The sequence below is a fragment of the Nipponia nippon genome, unplaced genomic scaffold, assembly GCF_047370975.1.
Source record: "Nipponia nippon isolate SJK-2023a ecotype South Korea unplaced genomic scaffold, ASM4737097v1 scaffold_6, whole genome shotgun sequence".
NCBI lineage: Eukaryota > Metazoa > Chordata > Aves > Pelecaniformes > Threskiornithidae > Nipponia > Nipponia nippon.
In genome coordinates, this window is record NW_028262380.1 from 83280850 (window position 1) to 83296980 (window position 16131).

A 16131-nucleotide genomic window follows, 5' to 3' on the forward strand; every position below is an offset into this window, starting at 1 on the left:
AGGATTATACAGTGATACTCGAGGTGGGCATCAGGACAAATCCATCTCCAAGTTCATTTTGGAACAAATGTCAGTTAGAGTAAACTCTGCCTTCAGAGGCAGGCGAGTGGACTTGCTGAGACCCCTTTGAATTCCCTTATCGTTGATCCTTGGAAATGTGAGCGCTCAGTCAATGTGAGCGTTGCTTTTTGGAACCTTAGGTTAAAAAAATCAGAAAACCTTGACGTTCTTACTGTTTGTAGGTAAAGGCTATATTTCAAGTGATTGGAACGGTTTTGCGTTATGCTGTTGCAACGTGTCGTTAGGAGGTGCAGTAACTATACTTTCCCTCAAATACTTTAGCCTGAAATTTGAGCAAGTATATAACTTAATCTTGACATAACATAATTTTTGGGAATTTACTATGTTACTCTTTGGAGGAGCAGTATCACCTCACACAGATGACTTGAGAATACGTCTGTTTCTTGGATGTTTTTATTGTTCCCCTGCAGATAGGAATTGCCTGCTTGCTTGGCCCTTTGCCCCGTGACAGACGTAGAAAAGTAAAAATGCCTGGAGTGTTCTTACAAAGTGAAGCTGTTGGGTGTATTTGTTTTTTCCACTGGTGTGTTAAAACAGCCTGTGCCCCGGCTTCTGTTGCTGTTCTCTGGTGCTGCTTGCCCCTCCAGCATGCACGTCTGCCGTCAAAGAGAAGCAGCACAAAAACGTGCGCACGGACGCCCCTGGCCCTCCCCGTCGAAGCTGGGTGGGAATATAAGAACGACCAGTCTAGGTTAGAGGAGAGGCTGGCTCAGTGCCGTATGCCGCCTTTGGCTGCAGCTTATTTTTTCACGGGAGCGTCAGAAGTATGCCTGTCTGTCTCCTTGCTGGGCTCCTGACTAATGCCAGTACGGGTGGTAGTCTTCAGAAGCAGTATTTGATAATCGATAACTCTGTCTCTAATTACGAAGGCACTACCTCCTTACGTACAGTGAAGAACACAGATCTAAATCTGGTCACAAATAGTAGAGACCATCTTCCTCCTCCCTCCCCCAAAATGGCCGTTTTCCTTGGTTAAATGTGGTTTAGGTGAAATGTAACTCCTTCAGGAACTGGACTGAGATGGGTTAAGTTGAAGGGCCATGGAAGCTTAGATGCTGCAGGGTTTTCCGGAACTTGTGTGGAGGTGGAAGAGCCGAGTGGACTAAAAAGCTACTGATGTTTCATCCAAACGTTAGGCTTTGTTTTACTCCTTAAACGCAAGGCTAAAATAAGTCTCTGCTCTGTGCAGTTACAAGAAAACATTTGGTGACAATATTTTACTTTATTGTGGATAGTTGGTAGTGTGTAAATGAAGTAAAGCAGTTGACAGAACAGTCAGACCAGTAATGGTTTCGTTTTACTTTGGCGACAGACAAGAGAACATAGAGATACCGTTCAGTTAAACTACTTGTAATGTACAGCCGTGTGAGTGAATTCTGCATGAAGCCTTGTAACATGAAAAACTTGCACCCAAGTGTTCTTCTTCAATATGTAATGATTTTTTTCTTTCAGGATTTTGTTTTTTTAATTTGTTCCAATTTATTTTTCCCAAGAATTCTCCTGTCCCTTCAACTCTTCCTGAACCCATGACAGCTAGTGAGGCAGCTGCTAGAAAAAGCCAAATAAAAGCAAGGTGAGCAGCAGATGTGGCTTTACTGTTTTCTTTTTTAACAAATATTCTTAAGCAACATGTTGGTCTGAAACCTGTTTTCGTATGGTTGTTAATAAATGAAGCATTATCTTAGTAGCAGGGATCATTAGAATAGGCAAACCGCAATTCTAAGCGCTTCAAGTCTCTCTGGATTCCACTCCATTGCTTTTTTCGTTGTATCGAGAATCCACGGAGAGAACCCGAGAGCCTGTTTCGGGGTGGAGTAAGTGCACGCTAGCACTCTGTTTCTGATCTGCTTTATTTCCTCCTAGTGTGATGAGTGAACTTGGAAATACAAGCTTTTCAGTGGCAGGTGAGGATAATATGGTGCAGGTAAACTGCTCTTAGGAGTTGTATTTAAATGTGCAAATCAAATCTGACTGTAAGTGGATTTCGTTCTTCAAAAAATTCTGATTTTTATACCGAAATACTCCTTTTTTTCTTTTACCTTGTTAATAAAAATAAAACCAAAACCTCGGGAATTTCTGTTCATGCTTTTCACTTTTGCTGTGGTCTGCGGTGTATGCTTAGTGCTGATGCTGGAAGACTCCTCTATGCTTTTATTCCTTGGTCATGGAAGTTGTTTGGGTTTTAAATCTACCAACGTGTGTGACTTGGGTAATGTTATATTCAGCTATAATTATCAGCTCTATTTCAAGTCTGACTTCGTTAGCCTACTGTGAATGAGCAGCAAATGAAGGGTCTCATCTAAGCTGTGTTTGAGCTATGTCTGTGCCAGTTTAAGGTAATGTCCTGGTCTGGATGTGGTTGGTTTTGCTGGCTCTGCTGTCAGTTGGTGATGTGCAGCGGAGGGCGGGCCTAGAGTATCCGTGGAATCGTGTTTTCAACGCCAGCTGAATCGGCTAGATGATAGTGGGAAGATACGGAGTTCTTGCTAAATGAGGTTTTTGTGACGGCCCTAAGTTACAGCAGGTTAAGGCAGACGGTGTCTTGATACAGTATGGTGGGAACTAGCATGAGGTGTTAGGTACTGGAGCTCAGATGGTGAATCAGTGTGTTTAAGCAGTTGGACAGTTCTTAAAAAATGTGTATACTATAACCTGGTAACAGGATTAAAGCTGAAAAGGACTTTGGTTTTGAACATCTTCATTACCCTGGTGGACTATTACACAGCTCTGAAGTACTGCAGGGAAGACGCAGATATTGCGAGCGGTTGATGGGTGTTATAGCTGCTAGAGGCTAAATCTCTAACAAAAAGTAGAAATGGGTTCACTTAACAGATAAGATTGTTCTTAATCTTATTTCCTTTATGTATGAGCAGTAATCGTATCTTTAGTCGTGGGATTACTGACTCAAGCGCTGCACATCACTTTGGCTCTGTACTGCGGACTGAGGAAAGCTTATACAGAGAAATTTCACCTCCTGCCATGGTCTCCCTGGGAAGGCGGCTGTTGCGTAGCTCCTGCTTAGTGGTGTTGTGCAGCAGTCATTTATCCTATGGCTGCAATGGGTGGTGAGTGGAATCTCAGGAAGCTAATTTTCAGGTATTAGAATCCAATTCAGAAGTAAAGCAGCACAGGGTTAGGACATAACTGAGCTATTAAGAGATCTACTGTGTCTAATTTGAAGAAGAAACAGTCTTTTCTACTCAAGTGTCTCTGATGGAAAACTTGCCATTTCAGAATAACAGATACCGTTGGACCAACAGAAACCTCAATTGCACCACGACAAAGACCAAAGGCCAATTCCAGCACTGCCACTTGTAGTGTGCTGACGATCCAGAGCTCAGCAACTCCAGTCAAAGTACAAGTTCCTGGTGAATTAGGTAATCGTGGGCAAAAAGGTAACTGAATCAAGTCTAAGGATGGACCAAAACAAATGCAGAATGAATTTTGTGTTTCTTTTCCTTCTTGCTCTAGTAGGGATGACATTTAAAACTCAAATTAATCTGTTTTTTTTATATGCCAAAACCCAAATCTTTATTCTTTCTGAAAGGCTCTAAATGCCCAAGTAATAAGTTCGACCAGATGCCGCAAAAAATAATTGCGAATTGTTGAGAAGCGAAGGTATTTATTTCCTTGTGCTTAACACTGATTTTGCTCTAACTTTCCCACTGCGGACTGTGAGAGAAGTTCATGCTCGGTTTTGACTTGAAAAAAGTCACTAAAAGTACTGAGCTCTTCTGTAACAAACCACTTTCGTTGTAGCAGGAAAAATATTTTCCCTGTGCCTCAGGAAGTCATGAGATCCCAGCAATATGCTGGTATGTTTTGTAGGCTGGAACCGTGTAAAAACGTGACTTGGCTAACGATCGACCGATGCGTTTCGCATGGCGCTGTGGGTGCGATAGAGGGGCAACAGAGGAGTAATTGAGGGAGACTCAATCGAGTGAAATGGGCTTTCAGTAAAGCCTTTGTGAGGTTTCCTTTATCTCATTCAAAAAGAGTTACGGCTCTGATAAGTATTCACTTAAACAGTTTTTACTTATTTGTTGAATACTTCACTAGTTGCACTTTGTGGTGTTATCTGTCTGGTACAGTGTGGAAAGAGTAGCTTGGGGGATGGTATTGGGAAAACCTCCAGTCAAAAAGCCACTGAGAACGTGTGTGTCCCAGGTGTAAACAACTGGTACGAGGCAGGATCCAAAAACGTCCGACTCGGAAAGCTTTTCCTGTTGCGACAGGGAACAGATGATCCCTGGGCACTTCAGAATTCAAATACAGGGTGCAAGAAACTGATTTATGTTAGTAACTGCTTACTTGAAAGGCCGCAAAAACAATCGAAGGGCGAAATTAATCCGGTGTTCTGTTTAAAGGAATTTGACAAGTGAGCCAGTAGTTACCTTAAAAAAAAAAAAAAAAAAAAAAAAAAAAAAATTGTGTGTGACTTGTGTGCGTTGAGATTTAGGGTTTGAGGTACTAGAAGGTGCAACTTAAGTAAAGCAGAAGTCTTGAACCCAGCTTTCTCTGTTGCGAGATCAAAGGAAGCTTCCCGTGTCTTCGAAGTGGAAATAGTGTATTGAGAGGCCTGCAAGTATTTTCGGAGAGGTGAACTTATTAACTACCAGCTGTAGCAGTTGTCAGACCAGGAAGGGAGCCTTATAAACTGTTTCACCTTGAAGTGTTAAATGAAGAGGTTAGCTGCCAGGGAGCTTTCTAGCTAAACTTCAGCGATGAGTGTGTCAGTAGGGTTGTCTGAATGTTACAGGAACCACGCGACCAGGGAATGGACAAGAAAGCGTACCGTCCCAAGGGACCAACCAGCACCCTCCGCAGCAGAACAGAGTTCTCCAGCAGCTGCAGCAGGGGGACTGGAGGCTACAGCAGCTACACCAGTTGCATCACCAGCAGCAGCAACCTACGATTCAGGATGCTTATATTCAGCAGGTAGGAGTCAAATCTGTTGAACAAGTTTCTGAGAGACACGTGCTTGTTAATAACGCTTGGAATCACGTGCTAGTTAAACATTTCTGCTGTTGCTGCCTGGTTTTCTCCTGCGAGGAGAGAGAGAAAGGGATCATGGCTCCTGCCCCTTCTTTTTCCTTTGATGTGTCTCTTTGTAGGCACTGTAATGCTTATCCTAGAAAGCAGCTTTCTTTGTGCTGTCTTGTTTTTGTAGTTTGACCCTGAATGCCGGCTCGCTTTGAATCAGCACCGTGTGGCCCAAATAAAGGTTTTGTATATGTGTAAATGCGCTTGAAGATGAACGTTACGAATTATCTAGGTGACAATGCTACGCTTGCAGTAGATGGCTGTACGTAGACCTTCGGAGTAGGGTTTTTGCAGTTTTGGCTTTCCTCAGTTTTTCGTGGTGAGAGCTTCCTTTTTGTAGTTGTTCTGTCTGCCAGATTTTTCATGGATTTTTTTCATGGTTCCCACCTATTCTAACAGTGTCCAGTTTGCATACTGTCAAGTATAACTGCTTGAGCTGCGTAGCACCACTAACTGTAACCGTAGCAGAAGAGCAGCTGGGTCAGACAAGAACTTTCAGATTCTGCCCAAGGCACCTATTGCTATTCTTCTCTTCCCCCCACCCCTGTTGAGACATGTTATGCTTTAAAGCACAGCTGATTTATTTTCCAAAGGGGCTCAGCACTGGTGAAAATTGCAGAAGTTGGGATGTTAATAGGACTGCAGTAGAAAAGGCAGCGCTGAATATGTAGTCTTGTTTTTAATTAAACAGGCTGGTATTGATTGGGGGGAAAAAATGGAAAAGCTTACGAAGACAGAGTCATTAAAATGCAGTGACTGAATTGCAAGCTGATTCTTCGTTATGTGATGTCTTCAGGGAAAAATGCTGTTGAGTCACAGAAGTGTTATTTTAATCGATGTTTCTTCTAAATATCTGGATGTTTCTAAAGGGGGGATCGTGACTTCTTCAAGCTATTTTCTTCTTTTAATCTATAGTATCAACAAGCAGTGCACCAGCAGATGGTCCAGCAGCAGCTGTTGATGCAGTCTGTGTACCAGCAGCAGCCTTCCCAATCTCAGTATCCTGCTATGGTACGTCAAGAATGGAACGTAGATGGTACGGTCTTAGAATGCGTGCTGTGTTTTTAAGTCTGTTGCGAAGATGGAGTAAGAGAAGTTTGTCCGTAGTTCTAATGAGCTGTGGATGCGATAAATAGTGTCAAGTTGAGCATCTAAAATGATACTCAGTTGAGGGAAAAAAAGTTACCCCAAACTTGGTTGCAAAAGCTTATCTGGAGTTGCACTTCTGTATTAATGGGATGGGATATATCCTAAACTTGATTAGGCGGGTCTATTCTAATTTGAAACATACTTTGTGCTTAAGGTTTCCAGTGGTGACCACAGCAACACGTGTGTGTTACGGTACAAAGCGCTAGAAGATGTGCTGGCATCAAATTCCTACTTGAAAAGCAAGAGAGTTAACTGGCATAGTATGTTTTTCAAAAGTCAGGAGAAATTGTCCTGAAATATTGATGATTAATATTTAAGAACAGGGTATGATGAAAACTAATGTGTTGCTGCTGCTGTGGCATATACTTAGCTTTCTGTAATTATTGCAACCTGAGAGAGAAACGGTGTTGCTGACCTGTCAGGGCAGTTTCTTTTTACCTGTATAACGGACAGGTCTGGCTTCTTGCTTCTGCTGAAGCTACCGAGCTGTTCTGGAGTGTGGTGGTGGTTAGGGCGTTGGGCCGCAAGGCCGATATTGTTACTTAGCAGACGAGATGGACGCTGGCCCACGTGAATTGTGGTAATGTGATCGTTGTCATACTTAGGTGCAGCAATATCAGCAGGCTCTCCTACAGCAGCAGATGCTTGCTCAGCAGCAACAGCGGTCGCAACAGGCGCGGTCTCCTGAATATATCGCTTCTCCACAAGACTTCTCACCAGCCTTAATCTCCTACCCTGGGTCGCTTCCAGTGCATGCTGGAACAGTGGCAGATTCTCCCTACCCTGCAAGCAGGCAAGTATTCTGAGATAAACGTACCCGAGGGTTACTTATTGCTTACATTGCTATTTGCGGTGAGCGCTGCTGAATCCTTTCGTCACAAATGACGTGCTTCAATAGTAAGCTATTACTTAAAGCAGTTGGATAGTGGCTGTTGAGTGGTAAAGGATGTTTTGGGAGGAAAGTAGGACACTTAACTTGTGAACAGATGAGCCTGAGAAAGCTTGTTCAAGAACCCGTCTGCCCGTTTTTCCTGTTCATGGATTTATTCCAGTAACTGACTGCTAACCACTCTGCTTAGGATGGTCAGCAGCCGATGTTGAATGAGGTTATTGGTGTGTGAAAGTCATCTCAAACACTCTGTTAAGAGAAGTTTTATGTATATATATATATATTCATTTGCTAGGGCTTCTAACTCTTGTGTCTGTTGCTCGGCGGTCTGACTTCGCTACGTTGTATGATGGAGTACACCTCATCAGCGATGTGGTCCTGTTGCAGGGGCTTGTGGACTTACCCTTGCTCAATAAAATAGAATAAATAATGATTTTCCCCTGAACGCTTATGAAAAACAGTGTGTGGAATAGAAAAACCCTTCCTTTTTTTTGATTTTAAAAATAAGGGAATCACAGATTTGTCCAGTTTCACTCACGTTATGAACTAGGTTATACATTTATATAGGTTCCTGCTATACTGTATTGCAAAAGAAGTCCTTTGCAATTGTGGGAGAGCTGCAGTCTTTGGTGCAGTCAGCCTTGACACAGGCTTTCAGTTAATGCTGTGGCTTACATGTTTCAGGTGCTGCTCTCAGTCTCGGTCTCTTCTAGGTTACCGTGTATTGAAAAGAGCAAAAGGCAAAATATTTGCCCGCTGTAGGCGGGATCGATATAATATCATGTGTCACTGTGACCCGCTTGGCTTCATCTCGCCAATTAGGTCGTCTTATCCCTAGCAGAGAGTCTCGTCCTGCGCTTCTGTGCCGGTATCTGAGACTTAACAGCTGTACTTCGGTCAGCTCTATTGCCAGAGTACTTAAGTCACAAATAATTTCTGAAAGGAATCGTTCCAGTCTGAAAGTAAATACGTATATTTCCCGTTTCTCTTCTGTGTGTTTGGCTGAAGATTTTGATCCTGCTGTTCAGCTGCAAGTCAATGACTGGGAGTTAGCAATGGTTTGCAATGCATAAGATGGATCTTTTAAACAAAAAATATGACTTATTGTATTGAAGGAAGGGGTGATGAGTTTCTTTCCCCTTGACATAGTAAATGCATTGCATTGTATCGCACGTTGTCCTTCTCTCACGAGAAAGAGCCAGTAGTCTTGTGGGATGGCAGCACCCAAGCTGACAGGAATGAGCCCCTTCCCTCTTCTCTGGCCTTGAAGAGATGGTTCCACGTGGAGCGGGGCTGCAGGTGGGGCCAGCAGAGCCTAGCTGGCCATGAAGAACCAGTTATCATGCAGTACCTGGCTGATAGCTGCCTTTCCAGTCCGCTTCAGACAAACAGAGGAGCGGTAGGTGTAATTGGCTAAAACAAGCATCAAAGGAAAAATGCATCTGGTCAAAGGTTTCCCTATCCTTATTAGATAAGACAAATATAAGCAGAAGCTGTGATGTCAACTGGTTAAGTTAATTGTATCAGTTGGATGGATATAGGATTCAAAAACACTTAATGTGCCAAGAAAAAATAATCTGAAAAATCAAGAGAACCGATGAAAACGTCTAACATATTTAGGAGGCTCTTTTTTTTCAGGAAAACAAGGTAGTCTCCTATGGCAATATAGAAATGACTACAGGTGAAAGACAGTTTTTGCCCTCGCATGTCGCCTTGGTGAAAGAGTCTGTGCTGTGGCTACAATTAATAAATTGAAAAATAAAGGTCCAGGGATCGCATACGGAAATGGTGCGATCAAACCCCGTATTTCAAGTGATCCGCTTTCCCTTAAAATAGCTTTCGTATGCCTTTGGGATAAGCTATTAATGCGTGTGTGTTACTTGTATGTAGTATTTTGGCATGCTGAAGTATGTCATAGGTTTTCACCCTGATAAATAATCCAGTAACGTTTCTCTTTATTTGCTTCCATGAACTGACTCTACAGGTCAGGTATTCCTGATGCTGAAGCAATTGCCAGTTACCCAAAGCAGAGCATCAATAACCCACCTGATATGTCAGGCTGGAACCCTTTTGGAGAGGACAATTTTTCCAAGCTGACAGAGGAGGAGCTGCTGGACAGAGAATTTGACCTGCTAAGATCAAGTAAGGGACGCTTGAAGGCTTATTTTGCTTCACAGTAGCTAAGGGCTCTGTAGTTGCTCAGCAGTTCCAACACCTGTCTTGTGGAAGGGCCGTGCGGTCTGTGTACAGAGAATTCTTTCTGAGCATTTGAGGGCAGAGTTGGGCCTGTCTTCTTCCTTTCCTTTCCCTTCTTGAAAATGTGTGCAATAGGAACTCACTGTCTAAAATCGGTAGTTACTGGCTCAAATACCGCAGAAATGGTAATATCTTAGCTCTTAAATACCGCTTGTGTCACCTTGATTGTCAAGAAGCTCTGAACGGCAGAGGTATGTTGTCAGATAGGAAGAAAAGCGTGGCTGCTTGCTTTATTCCTTTCCAGCTTTTTTCTTGCACACCAGAGCAGAAGATTCTGTGGGTCTGATACGTCCTTTGAAAATGCCCGAAAGAAAATTGATCTCTTACATTATGTTAATGTTTTGTAATGTCCTTTTTGATGAGTGGCTATGTGTAAGGGCTGCTTTATTGTTCTGATATGGCAATAGTTGAATAAACTTTTTCCTCTTCAAGTCAGTTATCGCCATGGTTTTTACTTGGAATTATTTCCTTTTCTTAATGGCTTGACACATGCTCATTAGATGCTCTTCCGAAAACTGGTTTTGTCAAGGTCAGACTTACTAGTGAGACTTGTAAGATGTGACAATGTCAAAAAACAGGTTGTGTATACTTGGCTGACTATCGGCAAGTTCCTTGCAATTAAAATTGCAGTGAAGCTGAATTTCAAGTAATTGAAAAAAATTGGAAATGGAAAAAAACCCTGTGCCTTCAGTTGAGTCGTCGTCTTGGATTTCTGTGTCCTTAAATGTAGCTGAATGAGATATGAGCCTTACCTGTTAATCCTTAAGTGACTGGTTTTTTTCTTTGTGAAACTCTAGTTGATTGTTTTCACTTGTATGCCGTGCTGATCAAGTAAGACTCCTATTTTTGAGACGTGGATGTAAGCTGCACACATTTTACAGGAAAATGACTTCCTGGTAGCTGGGGAAAATGAATAATGTACCAGCTGAAAAATAAGCATTCTTTCCGAATCCAAGTTCAGAATTCAAAATTATTTAGTATTAGAATTGAATATCTGTAGGCGTGCTGCTTCCAAATGAAGCCTTGGAAGCCTGTTGAAATAATACGCTCTTGAATCTGGAGGAGGTTAGCTTGAACCAAAAAGTCAGCACAACATTACCCATTTCCAGAATCTTTAACTGACTGTTGGACTGCTGACTGCGGTTATGGTAAGTTTGGAGATCGATTTGGTTGAGCCACATGTTTTGAAAAAAATCGAAGTATAGAAGAAGACATTAACCAAGGACGTATTTCAAGTGGCTTTACAAAAAAGCTGGAGAATGCTATACAAGAAATGCGCTTGCCTGGAGTAGCTCAATAGGCTGGTTCTAGTAAGCTGGAGAAATAGAAAATCATGGAATTGTTTAGGTTGGAAAAGACCCTTAAGATCATCGAGTCCAGCTGTTAACCCAGCACTGCCAAGTCCACCGCTAAACCATGTGCCTAAGTGCCATGTCTACAAGTCTTTAAAATACCTCCGGGGATGGGGACTCAACCGCTGCCCTGGGCAGCCTGGTCCGGTGCCCGACCGCCCTTTCGGTGAAAATCCGGAATTGTGTGCAAACAGTTGGACTTAGTAAAGGCTGGAAGAACTTGGAGCTAAGTGCTGCTAACTGCTGTCTCTAAATCTCCAGCAGAAAGAACAGTTTGCTCCTATAATTCCATTATTCAGTTTTTGTACTACATGTCTGAAAATAGTCTGAAGTTTTGAAAGACCAAATCTACTTAAGCATGTTTTCGGCTCACCTCTTAGCAGAGATAATTCAATGCACAGAAGAAGTGGATGTGATAATAAACTTCATATAGTCCATCAGAGAAGTAAACGTAACAGCATAGTTTTGCTTAGTAATAACCAGCGTTAGGGTTCTTTCAGTCACTTGAGTACAGAAAAAGTAAAAATAAAAAAAAGATTTGCTTGACCAGGAGTACACTAGATGGCAGCCTTGTTCATACACGACATGAGGCACAGTTACAGCTTTTCTGAGGCCTTAGGCTTGATGCCTGCTAGAGGTCCAGCGGAGGGGGAGCGTGGCTAGTTTTAGTCTCAGTGTACGTGTGGTTGTGTGTACACAGAGATACATACATGCAAGACTTGAAAGACCTTTTAACTTCGTGTTTTGGTATTAAGGATGTTGTGCCAAAGATGGTATGAACTTACCTTGCAGTGTCAATGCCTTGACTGCAGTCAAAGCAAAAATATTTATACTTAATTTTGCCTGCTGGTACTTTGTCGAACTTAGGTGGATTAATGAGAAATGGAGAGATTTATTGTACAATGAAGGCTTATACCTATACAATTGTCATTAACTGTATAATGCTTCCTGGGATTTCCTCAGATGTGTCTTAAGGGGTCAAGGCTTAATTCTCTTCAAAGGTAGGTTATCTCTGATGAGAGAAAACTGCTGGTTACGACTAAGTAATTTTTTTCGCTCAATTTTTGAGTTTACTGTGAATCATTTTGCCATCTAGAGGAAGGAGAATTGAAGATACGGGTTTGATAAATGGTTATGTTTTCTGTTACTAAACGCGATGGCAGTCCCATACTTCGTAACTCCTGAACAGTGTTGTTTAAGTTTGTCGCTTTGTGATGTTACGTGGTGCTGAGTAGCACTCTAAACATTAATCCTTTCTTTCTGCTTCTGAAAGCCGGGTTTGTATTGCTGAGCTGATGCTTTATTTATAAATTAAAAATATTTTTAAATCTGTCAAATATTTTTAAAGCTGTTGTGTTCGTGACAGTAATATATGAGTGAGTAAGTATACACAGCCTTTGTTAGAGGATTGAGATGTCATCATTATTTGTCAGGCTAACGTTACCGTTGGATTTCACACATTTAGTAGCTTAATGTCGTAGTGCGTGCAGTGATGTTATTGCTGTGATGATTAATCACTGTTCCTTCAAAAAGGGAGCTAACTCATAGAACAGAACACCTCGCTTAGGCTTCCTGAAAGTTTTCATAGTAAAAAGATGAGAGTTGCAGTAAAAGGTAATGCGCAATTGAATGAAGATTTCTGAACTGAGCACCTTTGCGGAGGAGTTTGATGTGGAGTTACAGGGTGGAGTTCCTGGTTCTTGTGTACGCTGATGTTCGTCTGTCGTTACCATCGGTATTAATGGCGGTCCAGAAGCAGCGCGTGATGCTGAGATTCTGACAACGTTGTGAAGAAATGGATTTCTTAGAAACAGCTCCTGTAACCACTTCATCTGTGCAGAACTGGGAGCCGAGAAAATGAGTCGTCTTTCTCACTGGGGAAAAATACCAGCACAGCCTTCGCACTGAATTGCACAAAGATTCGTGTTAGGCTGGGAGTCATCTCGGTGCTTCAACAGAGAGACCTGTGGGCGCAAAGCCTGCGAAGCTCGGTGCTCGTCATCTTCGCAGTGTGTGTAGTATGAAGGCACTACCTGGGCCATCTCTGCGGGAAAGAGCTCTGGTTCTCACCAGGCTTTCCTTGTGGACGAGTGCTTCTCGTGCCTCAGAAAGTCCCGAGTCGAATGGAAACAGCTGGGCTCGGGTTCCGTGTTCGTGGTTGTCAATAACCGCGCTTTTCTGCGGGAGGGTCCGCCGTGCCGTGTGACCGCGCCTCTGGCGGCGCTCGGGGCTGCGTGCGTGCGATTACTCAGTGAGGGGAAAACCTGGGATCTTCAGCTGAAGGAAGTTGCATCTGAAGCGCAATAAAGGCTCATACCGACAGCCCCGCTGGATCTGCCTCTGCGCGTGTGAAGCTGGAGAAGCCATCACCGTCTCATTTCTCTCAAGCACTCTCTGACGAAGAGAAGCGGATTTTGTTATGCGGTGGACAAATGACACTTGTGCCTCAGAAGACTGGAAAAACAGACTGTCCTTTTCCCATAGCTTAGATTTCACGATAAACGGACAAATTTTGACCTTGCTTTTCCAGGGAAGTGTATTCCAGTACGTATATGCCTAGGTGCCATGCACTAGTTGGGACCTTGTATTTACTCACTGTACCTAATTTTTCTTGCATGGTTAGCATTTAAATCAGTTTTGTTTTCTGTTAGCTCTGCCGCATAAGTTGGGAGATCTGATAGTCATCTGAGGGCTTGAACTTGCCTAGTCTTGCGTGCCAGCATTTGCAGGGACTGTCTGAAGGGTAGTTCAAGTTGTTGCACCTTTCAGAGTTCCTCTAGAGCTTGGTTGCCTGCAAGCTGTACACCAGTCAGTGAACAGGTTTTCCTCTGGAGGTGAGACACTGGGGAGAAGAGGACAAAAGCATCCCTCACTCAGTCTGCATTTGTAAAGGTGCAAGTTGAAGGTCACATATATTTCTTCTAAGACAAAACAAAAAAAAAAAAAAAAAAAAAAAAAAAAAAGCCCCCCCCCCCCGACAAAAAAACAAGTAAGCAAAAAAAAAACCCCCCACCCCCTAGAATTCCCCCCCCCCAAACCAATCCAAACCCCCAAAACCTAAAACCAATCCCTTCTTCCCTGAGGAGAGAAAAAACTGTGGGTATGACTGTTCAGAATCAGGAGTAAGTACTGCTGTTGGATGTGATGCTCGGCAGTTGTTTGTCTACAAGGCTCAAAGCTGATGGTATAAAACACGGAGCTGCTAGTCTGTTGTGCGTCTCGGCTAGTATTCTCTTATGCATGGCTGTGTTGCTGTAGGATAATTTCTTTCAGGTGGGTTAGTCTCTGCCTATTTTGATCTGTATATGTGGAAGTGAGAGCAACTACTTAACCTGCACTAGGAGCCCCCAGTTGTGCTTCTACTTTAAGTAGGGGTTGTCTGTAGTGGAACAAGTCCCGGTTGTATTTCTTTGGGGAGTCTAGCGGTAGGTAAGATTAAGATAGTTGACATCACGGACACTCGAATACGAGCAGAACACTTGTCTGTGAAAACTGGCATGTCATTTCAAAACGCTTGGGCTTTGTATGCAAGGTTAATGTGTCTGTCTGAAGTAGATGAGCTTGCTGCCTAGTCCCTGGTTGTCTTAGGGAAGCCTCCTGGGTGCTGTATTGAAGGACTGAATAGGAAATGTGCAGGTAGCTTGGGGTAGGTAATTAGGGCACAGCTCAGCGGCATCCCTGCGGTGGCAAATGGTCAAGAAGGTTGTGCTGCCGATGGCTTGGCGGAGCAGCTGCTTGCTGTGAAAAAAGGGGAAAGGCAAATGCTGTGTCTTCTGCGTAGAGGAGGTAGGGTGTTAGCTGAGGGCGGAGCGCCTTGTCAGGGCGGTGGTGCTGAGGGGCTGGCAGGCCTTGCTGGACCCTCCTGAATGGCCGCAGGGTGCTTGGGCGGGGTGGTCTCGATCTCAAGCTGGCAGCAATGTTAGAATAAGAGCGTAGACAGAAAAAGTTCTTTTCCTACTGCTTTGAATTTTTGACTGCTAAAAACCTTTTGTCTCCTTTAAAAAAGAAAAAAAGATTTTTTTTTTTTAAATCACTCCTAAGGGTCGAAGACCATACAACAGAGACAATACATTTCTCTATATTATATGCCACTCAAGTTGTTTTTAATTACTAACAGATGTTACATGCTTAATAAAAAGTACTCCCAACTCTTCTGCTGTGATTGTCAACTTCTCTCTTTTTCTGGCAAAGGCTGGCCAAAACTTGGACAAAATGAATGATTTTATGTGTTAGATAGCAGGGTGATTCTGACTTGAAAACCTCAATAGCACGGAGGACTAGTAGTTTCTATTACAGAGCGCACAGGCTGCACATAACATGTAAGAGAGATCCTCATGTCAAGCATTCCATCACCAAATACATGCTGCTCTGGATGGGACAGGGGATTAAGCATGGGTTTGTGCAGGTGAATTTTCCTGAATGATCAAGAAGTATGAATTCAAGATGTAGGATATCTTTAAAACATCAACCCCTCCCCCCCCGCAACTGAGAGTATATTCCTCCCTCACCCCATACAGTAGATATCTTTGCATAGGCATAAGACCTGCCATTTTTATTTTATTTTATTTTTTGTTCTGTTTCGTTTTGTTTTTTACAGACAGGCTGATGGACAGGAGAGCATCTTCAGATAAGAATGTGGAGCCACATTCTGCTCCACAGAAAAATCCTCCTGAAGATCCCTTTGGTTCTGTTCCTTTCATTTCTCACCCAGGCAAGTTACATCTGTAACATCACTACCTCGTATATATATGTATACGTATGTACATATATATATATATATATGTATCTGTTGAAGTATGTACATCTGGTTAAATGACCAAAGAATGATTAAGGTGTCAGCTGTCTCATGACAGTAGATGGGTTGAAGAGATTTTTTTTTCATGTTGATTACCTCCAATTAAAAAATACTTTTGCATCCTGTTCCTGGTACTTGCACGGCGTACAGACTCCGTAGGCTTCGCGGTGCAATTACATTGGGCCCGTGCAGTGTGAATCACTTGCGTAGAACCAGGAGTGCTTTTGCTAAAGGCAAGTTACTTGCTAAGCCCAAATTTCGCTCCTTGCCTGTAGTCTGCTTCCAACTCATGCTGTTCCTTTAGTTCAGTTCTCCAGCCAAGTTAAGACTGTAAGTTTCTGCTCTGTTTAATGCGTAGTTTCGGTGCAAATTGAGTCAAAACAACCAAAATATCTAATGTTGTCTGTACATTTGGAGAGGAGGGAGGGATTCATTATTGTGTTTCAGTTCGGCTTTGGCTATTTTTACCTTGGGTGGAAGTAAAAATACGGTTGTATGTCAACGTTGACTGTGAATGTGAAACTGCATCATCCTGCAACTTAATTGCCAGCTTTAACATTTGCTTG

General features: G+C 42.8%; 1 protein-coding gene across 8 annotated transcripts in view; it reads left to right on the forward strand.

Moving 5' to 3' along the window:
- Positions 1-16131, forward strand: part of BMP2K (BMP2 inducible kinase) — a 65779-nt gene that overhangs the window by 33796 nt on the left and 15852 nt on the right. For 4 of the 8 annotated variants that reach the window (XR_015699772.1, XM_087736866.1, XM_087736870.1 and 1 more), the window contains 7 exons: positions 1575-1654; positions 3316-3476; positions 4841-5019; positions 6040-6135; positions 6879-7066; positions 9147-9304; positions 15368-15481. Coding sequence is in view for 7 of the 8 variants with exons in the window: in XM_087736866.1 (XP_087592992.1) it covers positions 1575-1654; positions 3316-3476; positions 4841-5019; positions 6040-6135; positions 6879-7066; positions 9147-9304; positions 15368-15481 (976 nt within the window). In the remaining variant the exon portion in view is untranslated. The remainder of the gene's footprint in view (positions 1-1574; positions 1655-3315; positions 3477-4840; positions 5020-6039; positions 6136-6878; positions 7067-9146; positions 9305-15367; positions 15482-16131) is intronic. The other 4 variants (XM_087736869.1, XM_087736872.1, XM_087736867.1 and 1 more) reach the window with 3 other exon arrangements.